At 47.1% G+C, this 17,560-nt stretch overlaps 1 protein-coding gene across 1 annotated transcript in view; it reads left to right on the top strand.

Moving 5' to 3' along the window:
- Positions 1–17,560, top strand: part of BSG (basigin (Ok blood group)) — a 19,021-nt gene that overhangs the window by 1,279 nt on the left and 182 nt on the right. Inside the window, exons 2-6 of the mRNA XM_015411217.1 lie at positions 3,416–3,763; positions 5,658–5,817; positions 9,434–9,522; positions 10,998–11,131; positions 14,723–14,999. Coding sequence (XP_015266703.1) covers positions 3,416–3,763; positions 5,658–5,817; positions 9,434–9,522; positions 10,998–11,131; positions 14,723–14,999 — 1,008 coding nt within the window. The remainder of the gene's footprint in view (positions 1–3,415; positions 3,764–5,657; positions 5,818–9,433; positions 9,523–10,997; positions 11,132–14,722; positions 15,000–17,560) is intronic.

The raw sequence follows: 17,560 nt of genomic DNA on the forward strand, positions 1-17,560 counted from the left end.
TTCTTTCATTTCTCATCCAAATGCTTTGTTGCATGACAAAAAGAAAAGAAAAGCGCGCCAAGCATCATTGTTGTTTGTTTCTGTGTAAGCTTCATGGATTTGTTTCTTAACCACAATTGCTTTTTAGATTGACTCCGGTGTTCAGTTTAGAACTTTTAAAGCAATAATGAAATTATGAGAAATTGGGGAGAAGTTAGGTTGAGGTTAGCATTTTGTTGTGGTGATAGCCAAGGTTACCCCAATATTTGTTTATATACTACAGAAGTTTTGTTAGAGCTTCAACAGAGAAACTGTGGTTAGTATTAGGCTGAATGGTCACAATAATTAGGAAATGAAATTAAGTAAACTCTGGAGGACGATGGAAGACAGGAGGGCCTGGCGTGATGTGGTCCATGGGGTCACAAAGAGTCGGACTCAACTGTGTGACTAAGCGACAACTCATTAAAAAAAATTGCCATCAAGTTGCAGCCGATTTATAGCAACCCCATAAGGAAGTGGTCTCCCATCCAAGTACTGTCTCTGGCCATCTCTACTTGGCTTCTGAGATCTGACAAGATGAAGCTAGCCTGTGCCATCCAGGTTAGGGCAGTCATTCAAATACAAGCTCCTAAAAGTCTGCCTACCATATCTCCATTGCTTACTCTCCGGAACTTATAGGCAAGAGCTTTCTGAGTGTATGACAGGTCACTTGAGACTAAGATACCCTCGCTCAGGTTTCTGCTGCCACATAGTGCTTTTACTGATCAGTGTTTCACATTCACTTACAACAACCCTGTAAAGGAAGCCGTACTTACCCCAAATGTGGGAGAAAAGGGGTCTGAGAATGACTTGCCAAAGACAGGTGAGTTTTGAATCTAGGGCCCCCTGGTTTGGAGCTCATTCACTTAAGCACTGTGCTATAACCAGCTCCTTTGGAGGAAAACCTAATTCATAGAAAAACACTTAGATGTTTAATTATGTTACTTGCCCCATCCTGAAGTCTTAGCAGGGGTGACTAGCGTAGTTTTTTAGTGCTGTTATCAGTGTATTTGGTGCCTTACAGACTGCTCCCCAAGAACTTACAATCCATTACCAGTGGTTGTTCATTCGAGTTCAGCATCCTTTTCTTCCCAACATCAGCCACTCAGATGCCACAGGGAAACTTGTGAGCAGGCCAACTGGCAGCGGCCCTTCTTTGCTGACTGCCCTTGGCCTCTGACAGTTGCAGGCAATTCTGCCTTTGAGCCCAGGGGTCCCATTTGGCTGTCTTGTCTGATAGCCAGCAGCAGGCCTGTTCTCCATGAATTTGCCCAGCCCTGTTTTATGTCCAGCTAAGCTAGTGACCATCACTATATCTCAGCAGTTTGGTCTGCAGCTCTTCTACTGCTTGTGTGAATGAACATTTCCTTTTGTTCATCTTGAATCTCCCAAGATTCAGCAGTATTGAAGAGGGGAGAAAGTTCCACTTTTTCCATATCATCATGCCACAAGTAACTTTCTAGACTTGTATCGTGTCAGCCTTTGGTAAAACCAACAGTAGGGAAGATGGGTGTCAGGTTCTATAGTCAGATCGCACCACACAGCGCTTCATAAGAAGTATTCTGTTTATTGGTAGTTCATAACTATGACACTTGAACTTTTTTGTCAGAAATGGCCCAAAGCAGCAGGGCACCCCAAGTTATAGTAGTTTCAAAGCACCCCCCATTACAAGCATAAGCCAATAAGCATTGTGCATGGTCCTGCATGCGAAAGTGAGCTGTTCGTTCCCAGCAGATCAGGAGCAGCTGGAAGCCCAAGGTCAAAAAAGCATACACAGATAACAACCCAGACAGGAGACATTGTTAGTGTACCAGGAAAGGGGGATCACTCCCCACACATTCCAAAGACATGGCAGTGTTAACTGCCAATGGGAAAGGCAAGGAATAAATGTGAGTAAATGCAATAGCATTGGAAAGAAGGATGTTTCAGATGCATCAAGGTTTTTCATAGAACTGCATAAACTTTTAATCCATAGAGAGGCACCGAACAATCTGCATAGGGTGGAATTCTGCAGCTGGTAGTTTCTGTGGGTTGTAAAGAACTACTGAACAGTAGCTTAATGAGCCAAATAGAATATGTAGAACAAAGTTTGAGTCCAGTGGCACCTTTAAGACCACCAAATTTTATTCAAGGTATGAGCTTTCGTGTGTACACACACACTTCCTAAGCGTCCACTTGATAAGAAAACTAACAAGGTCCCTTCCCTTGCAGTTTCTTTGATCCCATCTTTTTATTCAAGATTTACCTTTGTTCCCTTGAGTTAGTTATTTTATCAGCTGCTCCAAGGGAAGCTGCAGTTTGGTGTTGCCTGCCTTTTGATGTTATGAATGCTTTTCAAAATTCTGCTACTAAGATGTGTTAGAATGATACACATAACTGCAGAATTTGTCTCCTGATTAGAGTTTTTTTGCAAAGTTGGGGGTTCTGATGAGCAACAGAAAGTTTGAGAACCCCCTAATGGATTCACCTGGTGCCCTTTTGCAGCTTGTGATGTTGTTAATGATTGATATGTATCTAATAATTTCGAAGTTCTGCATGAATTTGGCAACAGTTGCTGAATTTCTATGCAAAAAGGAATCTGTGTTTTGTGGTGCTGCTGCAAAGGAAGAGCATTCGGAGCTGTTACAATGTCTCCCCTCATGAGAAGGGAGGGCAGGAAGGGTTGCATCAGTGCTTAGTTCTTGTAGCCCTTTTTTACACGCCCACGGAAATGGCCAATCGCCACTTTGGGGTCAGGAAGCAATTTTTCTCGAGGCCAGTTTGGCTGGCGATCCTGGAGGTTTTTTGTCATCTTCTGGGCGTGGAAGGTATTTGTGTGTTTCCTGCATTGTGCAGGGGGTTGGACTAGATGACCCTGAAGGTCCCTTCCAACTCTATGATTCTATGATTCTTGTGTTGTGTTGTGTTGACATCTCTTTTCAGCACCTCTTGGGCTTGTCAAGCAGCTGAAGGATCCTTTTGGGCTAAGGGGACAGGGACCCAGCACAGGCTGTGGCTGGCCCTTTAGCAAATAGTAAGTTCTTCAAACTGGATAAGCCACAGTTTAAATACGTGATGTGCGGGAAGAATAAGGTTTTGATTTTTGAAGTTCATAAGTTAAGAAAAATAATGAAGAGCTTTCTTGTGGCTCCTTCTTTCTCAGGCAAGCCCACATAGGCAAAAGCTTGAAAAACATGAATGAAATTCAGAGATCCTGTAGAAGATGCTGGGCCTTATCCTGTTTTCTTCCCCCTAGCAAATGGTCATCTTTTGATGGGTGGGCAGTGGGGAGGGTCCTGCATCTTGTAATGGTGGCACCAGCTGAGTTACCCTTATGCTTTATTTTTTTATAAAAGCTGCTAATTTTCCATTCTTTGAATGTACTAACACTTTGCACTAACACCTGTTCGACTCATAGCTGGCTTTATAAAGTCGCCCCTGTCTCAAAAGAAGCTGACTGAGGACAGTGTGGAATTGCACTGCGAGGCCATCGGCAACCCCATCCCAGAGATCCAGTGGTGGTTCGAGGGGGCAGAGCCCAACGAGACCATCGTCCAGCTGTGGGACGGTGCCTGGCAGGATCGGGTCGCCATCAACGCCACCTACAAGCAGCACTCCACCAGCACCATCTCCATCACCAATCTAACACTCAACGACTCCGGCACATACGAATGCCGGGCCAGCAACGACCCCGACCGCAACCACTTGTCGAAGAGCCCCAAAGTCAAGTGGATACGTTCCCAGGCGAACGTGATTGTCATTGAGCGTGAGTGGTAGCCTTGAGGTGTTGGCGCTTGCTCGAACATTGAGATGTCTCAAGCTTTGCCACATCTCTGCCACGCTTCACCTATGTCCTGTGACTTTCCTAGAATCCACTTGCACCTTCATGCCCCAACCGCGTAGCAGTTTGAGAGACTTTCCATCCCTCTGTTGCTCTCCCTCACTACTAGTGAGTGACCCACCTTGGCCCTACTCAAAAAGGGTTGTAGCTTCCTCTCAGAAACATCACCCAATGATCCTGGATCCATTAGAAGAGCTCAGAGTGCCTCCCTCTTTCTCCCTAGTGCTCCTGTTCAGCATCTGCTGCCTGCAGACAATGGCAGACCAATGTTTTCCCTTCAGCTCTTTCCTTTTTCCTGGCCCGCATATGTACAGTCTTGCTTTGTTAGTGCTTTCCCACTTTGAAAATGGTACAACTCGTTGAGGGGTGGAGGATGTTTAAAACCTTTGCATGTTCTTTGTAGTAACTGCAACCATTTTTGAAATGGCCACTCTGAGTTTGTGTAACACTGGTAATGTGGCTAACTGTGTGTGCTGTGCTCCCCCTTCCTGTGCAGAGCTGAACGTCCACTTTTCAGACAGCAAGAAAAACCGCTTCAATGGCAAAAGAATCAAATGGCCCACTAGAAATTTGCGATCTCTCAGCTGTGCTCCCCCTTCCTGTGCAGAGCTGAAAGTCCACTTTTCAGACAGCAAGAAAAACTGCTTCAATGGCAAAAGAATCAAAGGGCCACTAGAAATTTGCGATCTCTCAAGTTTGGATTGCAAGGAGAGGAGTGTTTTCACTCCGACCTCTTGCTGTGGCATCCTCTCTCAGAAGCTTTGACGCTCTCGTCTGGGAAAACCCTGAAGTTCATGGGGAGCTTATTTGGGGCTTCCTTAATGAAAAAATTCTTTAGGAGGCAAATTGCAAGAGTGTCTTTCAGCCCTGTTGGATTCCTTTTCCCTGGAAAACGGGTGGTGAAGAGATGTTTGTCCTGAATTGGTTTGGATATGTAGGGGGAGGAAATCCTACACCAGCTTTGTCTTGGAATGCAAACTGTGGTTGAACCTGATGGTTGACTAGGATGGACTCATTTGGGTGCTTCAGGGATTTGTAATATGGAGGGCGGGAGGACAGTTGTTGAACTGAGTTCTGAAGGTGTGGGTTTTATACAGTGCAATAACTTTACAGGAGGGGGAAAGCAGGTAAAATCATCTGCTATCCATCGTACTTGCTCTTTTCCTGGAGCCACCTGTGATAAGTACTTAAAAGATTTTTATGGGCCCCTCTAAAATATTCTGGGTGTGTGAAACTGCACATTGGGACTAGAACGGTGCATGAATGCCATGATGGATCCTTTGGGAGGGTCCATCTAGGGATCTAAATGAGCATCATCTATTGTGGTATGCCCCACAAAAACACAAATATTGTGTCCAGGATAAACTATGCAAACTGATCAGATTTGCATGCATTTCACACGCTTTCTTTATTCTGATAGCAATATTTGGAGTTGGCCAAGGCTGGAATGACGGTAGGAAATGGAATGTGTGAGGAAGGGCTTAGAAGCCTCCCACTTCTCCCCCACCCCTGGCAACCCCTGGAAGCTCTCCCTGGAATCCAGTTAGTTGGCTGTATTTGTAGTCATTGCTGACCCCATGTCTTCACGCTGTTCTCCACAACTGAGCCTCCTGTGCTGCAAATCAAAACCTTGAGGCGATGCAAAGGCGAGAATCAAGCCATTATGTGATAGCATTTCCTATGCTTCCCTTCTTACATTTCAGCAGGTAACTCAGGCTCAGCAGTGCAGGCAAGCATGTTTTGTTTTCCTTCTTGCTGAGACTGCCATCTTGGCTGTGTCTTACACTAACCTCGCTTTGCTTTCCTTCTCAAAACCCAGGCCCCACAATCACAGTCTCACAAGACCTGACTGATAGCTCAGACCTGGTCCTTTCTTGTAACATAAGTGGAGCACCAACAGAAATCAAAGGTCATTACTGGATGAAGTGGGACACCAAGATTCAGTCGGATGAAACTTCTGACGACTTCACTTCCTACACGTAGGTATTTTGGGATCACTGTGTATGCGTGCTTTCCTCCCAAGCCTTCTTGTGTGTGTTTGTACAGAACATATTGTCTCACATCAGTCAAGTGGAAAGTTGCCTTCAGATCTGGAACAGTGAAACAAGTTGCTTGACCTGCAGGAATCTTGAACGTGTTGGAGCAGGATGGAAGCCAGAATAGAAATGGCCAGTACAATGGGGGCACGGGATGTTTTTGGAGGCAGAGAACAGAGGGGGTGAATGCTATCATCAAGGTGAGAGGTGAGCTTTCACCCAGGTGGGGCAGCGTGGAAGGGCTGTAAACTTAGCTGTCTTGTAAAGAGAGCGGTACTAAATATGGGTGGGGGAGGAGGCAGTCTTTCTGCCTGTTGTTTTAGGGTGGGAAAGTGGGTATATGAATGATGTGCCTGGAGAGGAGAAGGCTTGGGAGGAAAGCAAGGGTAGAAGTGAGCCAGGAGTAGGTCCCTGGGGCCAACCACCCAGGGTTGAGGCAAAAGAGGAACAGAGTTTCCCCCTGTGAAAATGTTGAGTGTCTGTGATTTGACAAGTAAGAAGGTAAGAGTTTTAGAAACCATGAAGGGAAGAGAGTTGAGTGAGAGAGTTTAGTCATTTGGATGAAGCACAGCAGTGGTGTCAAGGAGGCTACAGGCAGAGCAAAGACCTCTAAGCTTGGCCATGAGATTGCACTAACAGTGGCTAAAGGAAAAACAGCTTCCTCCTGTGAGTCAGCAATGGGGAGGGTGAGGGGGTGGCCTTTCTGCCTTGCTTTTGCCCCTCGTAGGATCATTTGGGTGATGACTGCTAGCAACTGTTGACCCAGCAGGGCTGTTCTCATGTTCAGCACCCAACCAAACCCCCATGCCCTGAACATGCAGAGGGTGCTGTCTTGCTGGCACCAGTGCACATACAATGGGAGCAGCGGTCCTTGAAGGAAATCCGGAGGACCTGGCAACCACACCCGCCTAAGGCAGAGCTCTTTCTGGCAGCACACTCCAGTCATCCTTAAAATTCCACCAAGATTTCGAGATCATTGTTTGCCCTAAAATTTGGCTTTATTCTGGGAGCCTTTGCGCGTGCTGATTATGAGGCCTGGTTGCTCATCAGGGAAAAGCTTGTAAACAAGTTCTGAAAAGGTGGGAGCACCAGTTGTTCCCGTGTCCTCATCTTCTATTTGTATCTGACAGCATAAATGGAATTTAAACTTTAGTGTATTAAGCATATCTTAGGTATTTGGGGAAAGAGTGAAGTCATTTTTTTCTGAACAAAGGAAAAAACGTCCTCCCACCCCCCAGACCACCCTTCTGTCTGCAGGGCCTGGGCAAGCTGGTCCACCACAGGGTTTGGGTGTTCAGTAAACACGCTGCAGAGCACTGGAACCAGCAGCCACCCTGCTTAAAAGGAACCAAGTTATCCAGGATGGTCCTGTGGAAGGTAGGGGCTGCTACTTGGTGGCAGCAGAAGCATACAGGAGTCGTGTGGCTCCTCAGAGAGTGGGGTCTATTGCAGTGGAAGCTTTTTGTGGACTTCCGACTACTTCACCAGATGCATGAACTTCTATCGCAATAAATTAGTAAGACTCTTGATCCCTCAAGACTCTTTTTTTAGTTTCCTGGTCTGTTCAGAACCATTGTGGACAAAACCTCCTTTTCCTTTGATGATGGAGATCTTTCTCCATGAGTCCTGAGTCCAGCCTGCCATTCTTCATTTGGCTTGCTTAGTTCCTGAGTAAATTGTCCTGGCAGTGCAAATCCAAACCTGTCTTTTGACAAAATTGACGGGTGTTTTTTTCCCCCCAAACTTATTGTGTGTGTGTGTTCTCATGTTTAACACAGGATCTGGGCAAGTCTTCTGCCATTCAGGAGAACAGAGCATGGAGCTATCCACATGCATTTGGAATCCAAAGGGAGAATTCGGTTTCCTGCAGAGCTCTTCCCTTTCCTCCTCTGTTAAGTGCCTGTCCTCTGCGGCCAGCCTAGCTTGATGGCTTGCAGCCAAAACCTTCATGGTCCCAGGGGCTGAACTCTCACCCCCATTGTAATGGCAGCAGCAGACTTTCAGTGCCCATGACTTTCTCTCTCCCAGTTGGCACAGGCTGGAGAGGCGGGTGGTGAGCAGACGTGCCTCTCTCCCCATAGCCTCAGGGATCTGAACAAGGATTAAAGTATTTATAACCCAGCCTCCCTTGCGTGCCCTCAATTCTCTAACTGGACAGTTTGTGTTGAAATGATGGAGAACTTCTGACTCAACTCAACAAAACAGGTTCTTCTCCCTCCCTCCAGCAGCACAGCAGCCCCTCCCTAATGGACATCCCCCTTCCCCCCGCCATGATCTGGCTGATCCATGAAATCCAGTCAGAAGAAGCTTCCCTAACTGAGCTGTCAGTGTCAGGATTCATTGTAGGTTCAAACTGGATTATTTCCCCCCCACTGATGGGATTTCCTTTCTTGCTTTTAAAAGCTCTTGCGTGTATTTGGAAGGACCTCATTCCATGGAGGGGAATTAATTCTGAAAGGGACTCTCTGTAGTGCTGCCTGCTCCCAATCCCGCCTGTGGATGCTTGTTCTGTAAGCCTATATGGGAGTAAAAGGGTCTGCCAGCGTGGGGTCCTCTCTGACTTTTTAAAGCCAGCGAGATGATGGAGCACAGAGAGGAGACAGAAGTGACATTCCAGTATTGCAGTTGCAGTACATAAGGGACTGCAGACGTTCTCGGGGGGGAAAGCACTGATCCGCCCTGACCTGGATGGCCCAGGCTAGCTTGTGTGTTCTCAGAGGATGCACCTGGGAGAGGAAGGAGACTGTAGCCGTGGAGGAGAAGGCTGGAGAGTGAGGGAGCCTGCTGGCGAGGGTTAAAAAGAAATAACAAAATGGTCAGAGCCAAAGAGCAGGGAAGGAATGGAAGAAAGGCATGAAGGAGAAGGTCAGGAAAGGGAAAGTAAAGTAAGTTAGATCACAGCCTGCCTGTCTTGAAAAGGAATTGTCTTTGATGGACAGTGGAAGAAGGTTTGGGGGAAGACACCAACTCAGACGGCGAGCCAAGGGTGCCCCCTGTTTCCTGACAGCTCTTGGAAAGGGAAAGTAGTCAAGGGTTATTTGAGCCACTAATGCTCTGAGCGTAATAGGGCAGGAAAGGAAGTTGTTTACAGTGCAGGTCTCCGTTGTGAGGGGATGCCCGTGAATGGGGATGTGTACAGAGTTTATCATGGCCTGGGTGTGGGGGATCGAGAATCACTGGAAGGTCCTTCATGAGGGTCCTGGGTAGCCGCCTCATGGGAACCAGGCTGTTGGCTCTTGTAAGCGCGTTTCATGGCACGTAGCCCCATTCATGAGTTACTGGTATGATACAAGATGGGCTCTCCCTGTTCCCTGAAGGCCCTGGGAGCTGGTGGAGCTCTGTGGCTTCCAGCAGGGAGGAGCTCTTGGGGCAACAGTGATCATGAGCCAGAAGGATATTTTGTCTCATATTCTGGGATAAAATATGCATTTTTGCTGTTCTGTTCTGTTCCAGACCTGGACTTCAGCTGTTGTCTGCCTGTTCAGGCATTCCTGGCTTTTTTTTGGTAATGTTCTTTGTGATCCACTCACTCCTCCTTACAAGCTTGTCTTTGTTGCAGGTTAGAGAAAGTGGATCATGAGTCTTCAGGAGAATACAACTGTTTCTTCGAAACAAACCCAATCTCAAAAGGGACTCTGTTTGTGAAAGGTAACTGTTTTGGGGTGTGCGTGAGCCCACCGTAGTTTCCTCTCTGAGGTGAATGTGAGAGTAAAGAATTTGATGACTCGGCACTTCAGTGAGGAACAAACTATTCCATCTGCATCAATAATAAGAGAAGCAGCAGCTGCCCCTTATTCCTTGAAAGCAGAGGAGGAGGATTAGAAGAAGAAGAGATTGGATTTATGCCCCGCCCTTCACTACCCAAAGGAGTCTCAGAGCGGCTTACAAACTCCTTTCTCTTCCCCTCCCCACAACAGACACCCTGTGAGGTAGGTGGGGCTGAAAGAGCTCTGACAGAGACTGTTCTTTTTCAAGAACAGCTGTGCCAGAACTATGGCTTGCCCAAGGTCATCCAGCAGGTGCAAGTGGAGGAGTGAGGAATCAAACCTGGGTCTCCCCGATTAGAGTCTGTGCACTTAACCACTACACCAAACTGGCTCACAGTTAAGGTTAACAAATACTTCTACCCCAGGAGGGGTTACTTCAGCCCTCCAAAATATTCCACTACAGTAACTAACCCATCTGGCCAGGTATGCCCAGTGATTACCTTATGGCTTCAGCACCCTGAAGGAGAAAGCAAATGCCAACTGTGGTCCAGGTTATAGAAATTCCCAGCCCCACCCCCTCGTCACTGGAAGACGGTCCTTCTTCGCCACAACCCGGTTAACTGCACAAGCTGGGCCTTGCTCTTTGCTCTCGGCCTGTTTTTTTCAGGCATCCCAGCAGCAAACAGCATTGAGGTTAGGGGTGTGAGAAAAAAATGATATTTTTCAATTTTGGGTAAATAGAACGAAACCGTCCCCCACCCCACCCCCAGTATTTCTCGATATTCCCAATAAGCAGAATAGCTGAATTTATTCGGCTCCATTATACCCTATGGGGACCGTCCCCATAGGGTATAATGGAGAAGGGAGTGGGTGAACTCACACCGCTTCTGGATTCACTCGCGCACAGATTGGCTTTGCAAAAAATATTTAAAGGGAAAGTTCCCTTTAAATTACTTTTGCAAAGCCAAACTAGCCTGCGCCACTGCCGTGGATCTTGATGAAGGCATTTAGCTTTAAATGCTTTCTCAAAGCCACTGCTGCAGCAGCAGCACAGGCGAGTAACCTCAAAAGACACTTAAACTTTAAATGCCTTCTGACTTCAGTTCTGTCACCAAGTCGCACCACTGCCACTGTGGCCGGACTCATGAGTGAACTCAAAAAGCATTTAAAGTTTAAATGCCTTCTGACTTCAGTTCTTCTTGGTGAGTGAAGCTGAGCCCGAATAATATTGGCTTTTATTCAGGCTCAGCTAGAGAATCTGATTCGGCTGAATAAATACCCATATAATGTAGATAAGGTATTTTGGGGGTATTTATCAGGCTTGGTGCACACCCCTAATTGAGATATTAGCCGTTGCCACTCAGCGGGGTCTCTGTCTTTTCAGCTGACCTGTTGCATCTTTTCCCCCCTTTGCAGTTCAACCTCATGTGGTTGCCTACAAGAAGTCAGAGCAGGGGAACGAGAAGGATACCGGGGTCCTCATTTGCAAGTCTTCATCTTACCCCCCCGTCACCCAGTGGTCCTGGTTCAAGATGGTGGATGGGGCCCAGGTAGGCTTGTCAGTGGAAGCAAACATCTTCCTCTCTGCCCCTGAGATCCCTGGATGTGACCCTCATGGATAATGGAATAATGCTGGTGGTGGTAGGAATGATAATAGGAATGACTGGTAATAGGAATGATGCCGTTGGTCTGCCCTTTGGAGGCTGGCTCTTTCAGTGCACACCAGTGTTTCGTGGCTGAGCGGGTGTTTGGGGGGAGATGAATCACTACATTGTCCGCATTTTTCTTGCACCTTTTAAGAACAGCCATGGAGTTGCTGTTTGAACTTCAGACACAAGATCGCGTCTTCTGAGTGTACACAAGCTTTCCTCCCGTGGTTTCTGCCTTCTAGGTGAATACCACTTTACAGTGTCTTACGCACTTGCCTTCGCTTCCAACACAAGTGGGGTAGTGCCGTGGCCTGCCCTGCAACAGTGGTTCTGTGTGAATGCAGAAATCTTGGTTCAGTGCTGGCTTCTTCCCTGGCACTGTCTTGCCCAGCTGCAGAGCGAAGGTTGTGAACCCACCATTGGCCGAGACAAACCTGGGCTTCAGTGGTCACCTGCAAGCTGAATCTTGGTTTCACAAAATTAAAATAGACTGTTGTGTCTCAGCAGAGCTTGTGTGTAATTGGCTAAGTGAAATACAAGCAGTTTTAAAAACTTAGTCTGAATGCATGATGCCTTTTTTTCCCCTTAATACAGCAGTCTACCTCTCACAGAGTTAATTATAAATTTCACCACACTCCTTTCCACTAACAGTTGGATCTAGTCTTTCAAATAACTGGAATAATAAATTTAGAGTCCAGTGGCACCTTTAAGACCGACAAAGATTTATTCAAGGTATGAGCTTTCGTGTTTATGCACACGTTTGTTCTCTTTCTCACCAGAGCTGCTTACAGGGTGGGAAGACTTTTCTCCAGTTTAAATAAGTATATATCAGGACCTTGCTTCCCCTGCAAAGGTTTTAGGAGGAATGTGCTGCCCATTTTGCAGGAGTGTTCTCTACAGCAGGGGTGGCCAAACATGCGGCTCTTTCACACATGTTGTGTGCCTTCTGGCAGGGTGGCTGGGGAAGCGAAGGGGAGGCATGCCTCCCCAATTGGTCTTCTCTTCCCTAGCCAGTGTTCCCCTCCCTGGGTAGGCTTGAGGTAGGGGGAATCAGAGAAGGAAAGCAACTAAATGCTTTCTCAAAGCCTCCCCCTGCCAGCCAGCTTGGAGAAGGCATTTGTCTCTTTAAATCCCTTTGCCAAGCCAGCCAGTGTTGGGGCTATGTGGAAGTTCAGAGGATGTATTTAAAGTTAAAGTTTTCTTTCCACCTCTTGTTCCCTCCCCCATCTATTTGCTTTCTTTCCACCTTTCTATCTTTCTTCCCTCCCTCCCTATCTAAAGTTAAATGTGTTCTCCAAGCCCCACCACACCGGCAGACTGGCTTGGCTCAGTGTTGTCTCTTTAATTTAATATGCAATTTTGCGTATTTTTTCAATAAAAATGTATGCGTTCATGTCTTGTGGCTCTCAGACATCTGATGTTTATTCTGTGTGACTCTTACGTTAAGCAAGTTTGGCCACCCCTGCTTTACAGACTTGAGCACTGGAAACTTGTTTGCAAAACAAAAGCTGAGACCTCTCTTTGATCCCTTGTGTTTTCATTCCCCCTTTCCCCATTATCTACATAATTTTTTATCACACGGCGTTCTCCACAGAGTTCAGCGTGGCGTGCAAGGAGTCTTTCCTCCATTGTTTTATCCTCACAATAACTGTGAGGTAGATTAGGCTCTGCGTGTGTGTGTGAGACAGTGTGACTGGTCTGAAATCTTTACCCAGCAAGCTTCATGGCAGAGTGGATTTGAACTCGGGTCTCCCCTGTCCATGTCCTGTGTCCACTGCTCTGGTTCTGCTACTTTTGCAGCATAAGCTAAGACAGGCAAATAGACGGGGGGGGTGCACTTCTTGCTGGGATGCCGGAGTGGGATAATATTATAAGGTAAGAACTCCCAGCAGCCAAGCCAAGCCAAGGGAGAAGGGTTTTGGACAGTTTTCTTCTTTAGTTCTGTCTTGATTCCCTTCGGAAGTGTGCCGGGTCTAAGTAACTTGTTTGCAAAACAAAAGCTGAGACCTCTCTTTGATCCCTTGTGTTTTCATTCCCCCTTTCCCCATTATCTACATAATTTTTAATCACACGCCGTTCTCCACAGAGTTCAGCGTGGCGTGCAAGGAGTCTTTCCTCCATTGTTTTATCCTCACAATAACTCTGTGAGGTAGATTAGGCTCTGCGTGTGTGTGTGAGACAGTGTGACTGGTCTGAAATCTTTACCCAGCAAGCTTCATGGCAGAGTGGATTTGAACTCGGGTCTCCCCTGTCCATGTCCTGCGTCCACTGCTCTGGTTCTGCTACTTTTGCAGCATAAGCTAAGACAGGCAAATAGACGGGGGGGTGCACTTTTTGCTGGGATGCCGGAGTGGGATAATATTATAAGGTAAGAACTCCCAGCAGCCAAGCCAGGGGAGAAGGGTTTTGGACAGTTTTCTTCTTTAGTTCTGTCTTGATTCCCTTCGGAACTGTGCCGGGTCTGAGTTAGATATGCCATACAGTGAGGTGCAAAGTTCTCCATCCTTAATAATTTCATGTAAACACATAGCATGTGATAGCTAGACTTCAAACCTTTCTCCCTGGTATGCTAACTTTTGTTTTGCTGATTTTTAATGTGGCAGAATAGTAAAAAGGCAAGCCTGTCCCCTTCTCCCCCAGTCTGAAGTGGGTACACCTGACTGTATCGTGAGTGGAGCTGACATCTGCCTTTCAGCTTTTATCAGATTTAAAACCAGATTAGATTCTGACCCTGACCCTCAGCTGATGAAGGGAAGAAGAAGAAAAGAGATTGGATTTATACCCCACTTTTCACTACCCAAAGGAGTCTCAGAGCGGCTTACAAACTCCTTTCCCTTCCCCTCCCCACAACAGACACCCTGTGAGCAATGCTCCCTTTAAGCTGTGGAGTCTTGTGAGGAAAAATTCTACGTTGTGAGCTACTGGCATTAAAGTTGTGAGTGGGCGATTTGGCTACTGCATAAATTAGTTTGCTCTGGAGCCGTCCTTCCTGAGCTAAGACAAAAATCTGTGAGCTGGAGGCTAAAAAACTGAGCTAGCTCACACGAACTCAGCTTAGAGGGAAAACTGCCTGTGAGGTAAGTGGGGCTGAAAGAGCTCTGACAGAAACTGCTCTTTTTCAAGAACAGCTGTGCCAGAACTATGGCTTGTCCAAGGTCATCCAGCAGGCAGTGTTCCCTTTAAACTGAGTTAGTGTGAGCTAGCTCACAATTTTTTAGCCTCCGGCTCACACATTTTTGTCCTAGCTCAGGAAGGATGGCTCCAAAGCAAACTAATTTATGCATACGCAAATCTGTTGCTCACAACTATGCCAGTATCTCACAAAGTAGAATTTTTCCTCACAAGACTCCACAGATTAGAGGGTGCATTGCCAGCAGGTGCAAGTGGAGGAGTGGGGAATCAAACCCAGTTCTCCCAGGTTAAGAGTCCGCACACTTAACCCACTACACCAAACTGGCTCACTACACCAAAGCGGCTATTCTTCCCTCACAGCCCATTGTGAATGGTACAGAGGACCGATTCTTCATCAAATCCGATAGCAACAAGACGGAGCTGCGAATCTTGTCCCTGGACCTTGAGAAAGACCCAGGCGAGTACAGGTGTAACGCCACCAACGAGATTGGCGAAGACAGCACCATTGTGGTTTTGCGGGTTCGCAGCCGCCTGGCAGCTCTGTGGCCATTCCTGGGGATCGTGGCTGAAGTGCTAGTTCTCGTCACGATTATCTTCATCTACGAGAAGAGGAGAAAGCCCGACGAAATCCCCGATGGTGAGTAGTGTTGCGTGGGGGTGGGGTGGAGAGGTTCCCTGGCCGTTAGTTGCAGGGCTTCCACCCAGGCAGGCCTCCGAACTGGAGCCGTTTCTTCAGTTTGAGAACCCTTCGGCAGTCTGTGTTGGTTTTCCATGGGAGAGAAACAGTGCTGTCTAGTCCTTTCCCAGACAGTGTGGCGGCAGGTGACCTTTACCAAAGCAGGTCTCAGGGGCTGCATCATGTCTGCCCAAAGAAGTTGTCCTCAGGAATCCAGGCAAGGTTGTTTTGAGAGCCACATCTGGCCTGCCTTCCAGTGGATTTGTGAACAGTGGAGTCTTAATTCGTTTGACAGGAGTACCTCAGGACCTTGGGCCAGTCTCTTCCCCAGGTAGTAGTGAGGGCATGCTGCCCCATGTTCCTTTTAGGTAGGAAGGAGAGGATAAAAGTGCCATGAATTAAATTCATGAAGCAAGTGTGTTTGGACTCAGATGGTCTTCACAGAGAAAGGCACAATTAATCTCTGTTAGATGACTTGGAATGCGAGACCCTGAGGCTGCTGTACTGGACCAAGGTCTGCTTAGTCCCCTCTAAGAATCCCAGCAGGCAAGGAATCAGAGTCCTCCTGCTTTCGTCTCCTCCCCTTGGGATGAGGCCTTGGAGGCAAGTTTAGGAGACAGAACCTATTTAATCATGGTGATTCTCCAAGTTGATGTTTTATTTCTACTGTCCTGGGACACTCTGTTTACCCTTTCTCTTCTCTGTGCATGTGACCTAATGCCCAGTGTTACATCACAATCCCCCCCCCTTTTTACTTCAATTGGTAACCAAATGCTGCTTCTTTTGAAAGAGAGGGAGCAGGAGAACGGTTGAGCTTTTCTTTGTAGCCCTGATGTGTAGGACTGTGATTTTCCTTTTCAAAGTCCACCTGCAGGATTCTGCCACTTTCCCTCTGGTTTACGTTCTGTAGGCTTTTTGGCCTTTGGAGCCCAAGGCCTCTAGATTCTGGATCTCAGACTCCTTGAAATGCTGCTTTGTTTTCTAGCGCTTTTAAACAGCCCTTTACTTGGGGAATGTTGGTGAGGGAGCTGAGGTCTGGTCATATAAGGCAGGGGCATTTTTGAGGACTGGCATGCGACGGTGGTTTCGTTGCTGGCATTACCTTTGCACTCTCTTCCTTTCTCTTCTGCTGCGGGTGCAACTGCTTGTGGTAAGTGGAAGAGCCAGCATCAGCTGTCCCCATACGTCAGTCTTCTCGCCAGCCGCTGTGTGATTGCTCTGTGACACTCTTGTGCATATTTCTAGTGTCAGGTCCCAGGCTCTGTGGAGAGATCTTGACTGATTGTTTGGTGTGTGTCTGGGGGGGAGGTCTTCTTTGTAAGGCCTGCGTGTCTCCTCCTGCACCACCAGCCATCCTCGTTCTGTTGCTGCAGCGCTTCTTCTGTGTTTGCTGAAAGATACAGAGCCCCCGTTGTGCTTCAGCCTTCTAACCGCCTCTTTGCTCGCTTGCTGTGGCTGCAGGATTGTGGGGGGGTTTTGGCAAACCCAGCAGCCTTGCCTCAGGGCCTCTTGATTTACTTAGCCCATTACTGTCTAAGCACTAAATAGCACTCCTGTTTCTCATGGTGGCCAGCCAAATACCCAGGGGAAACTCACAAAAGTATCATAATACCAGAAGGGTGGCCACGTTAGTCCATGGCAGTAAAATTAACAGGAGTCTAGTGGCATTTTATTCCAGCTTTTATGGAACTAGAGCCCACTTTGTCAGGTATCTCTTGTATCAGACCAAGGGGCTTCTAGTTCACAAAATGAAATCTTACTCCTAAGTGCAATGCTAGATTCCTGGTCTCCCCACCACCACCACACAGCATCACATGGTGATAGCAGTCCCCTGTATTTGGTTATTGGGGCAATCCTGCCTCTGAATATATAAATTCCATTCCTGGTTATCAAGAAGTGAAAGTCATCAGTAAACACAATAACAGTAATCTTGTCCAGTCATTTTTGAAAACTGTATCCACATGCTTGGCTGTAGACTTTGTAAGTTCAATCATACACTGTCTGAACACTTGGTTTAAATCTGTAATACAGCCTCAGCTGTGTTGTGTTGTCCAACATCCTGTTCTTTGAACAGAGGGGAGAGATTCCTTAGCACCCTTTCGGATTATAACCCCTGGTGATGCCCTCTGCACAACTGCCTGCGTTGGGTCTTTTGGATGCTAGACTTGCAGCATTTGATACAGCAGAGTTCATAGGTCCCTCAAGCGTAGCCTTAGGCAAATGCTGAACACACAAACAGCAGAGAGATGCTGGACCCACAGTTGCCTTTTATGAAGCTTTGACTTGATGACCACACTTCTTCTGCCACAGTTTTAACCTCCTCACCAAAAGTACTCTTACCTAGTCTGGAATGATATCACCCCTGATTTTGTGCTTGCTGTAGGTTCGGATTCTAGGTCTGAAAGACTGAATGGAATCCACTGTTTCTGCTACTCTTGAGTGTGACAGACACAGTGTTAAATTTAAATTGCTTTGAATATGACCCTGTCCCCTTGCCCTGGGAGTGTCTGGAAAATCTTCTT

Source organism: Gekko japonicus, unplaced genomic scaffold (assembly GCF_001447785.1).
Source record: "Gekko japonicus isolate JY-2015 unplaced genomic scaffold, Gekko_japonicus_V1.1 scaffold1187, whole genome shotgun sequence".
Taxonomy (NCBI): domain Eukaryota; kingdom Metazoa; phylum Chordata; class Lepidosauria; order Squamata; family Gekkonidae; genus Gekko; species Gekko japonicus.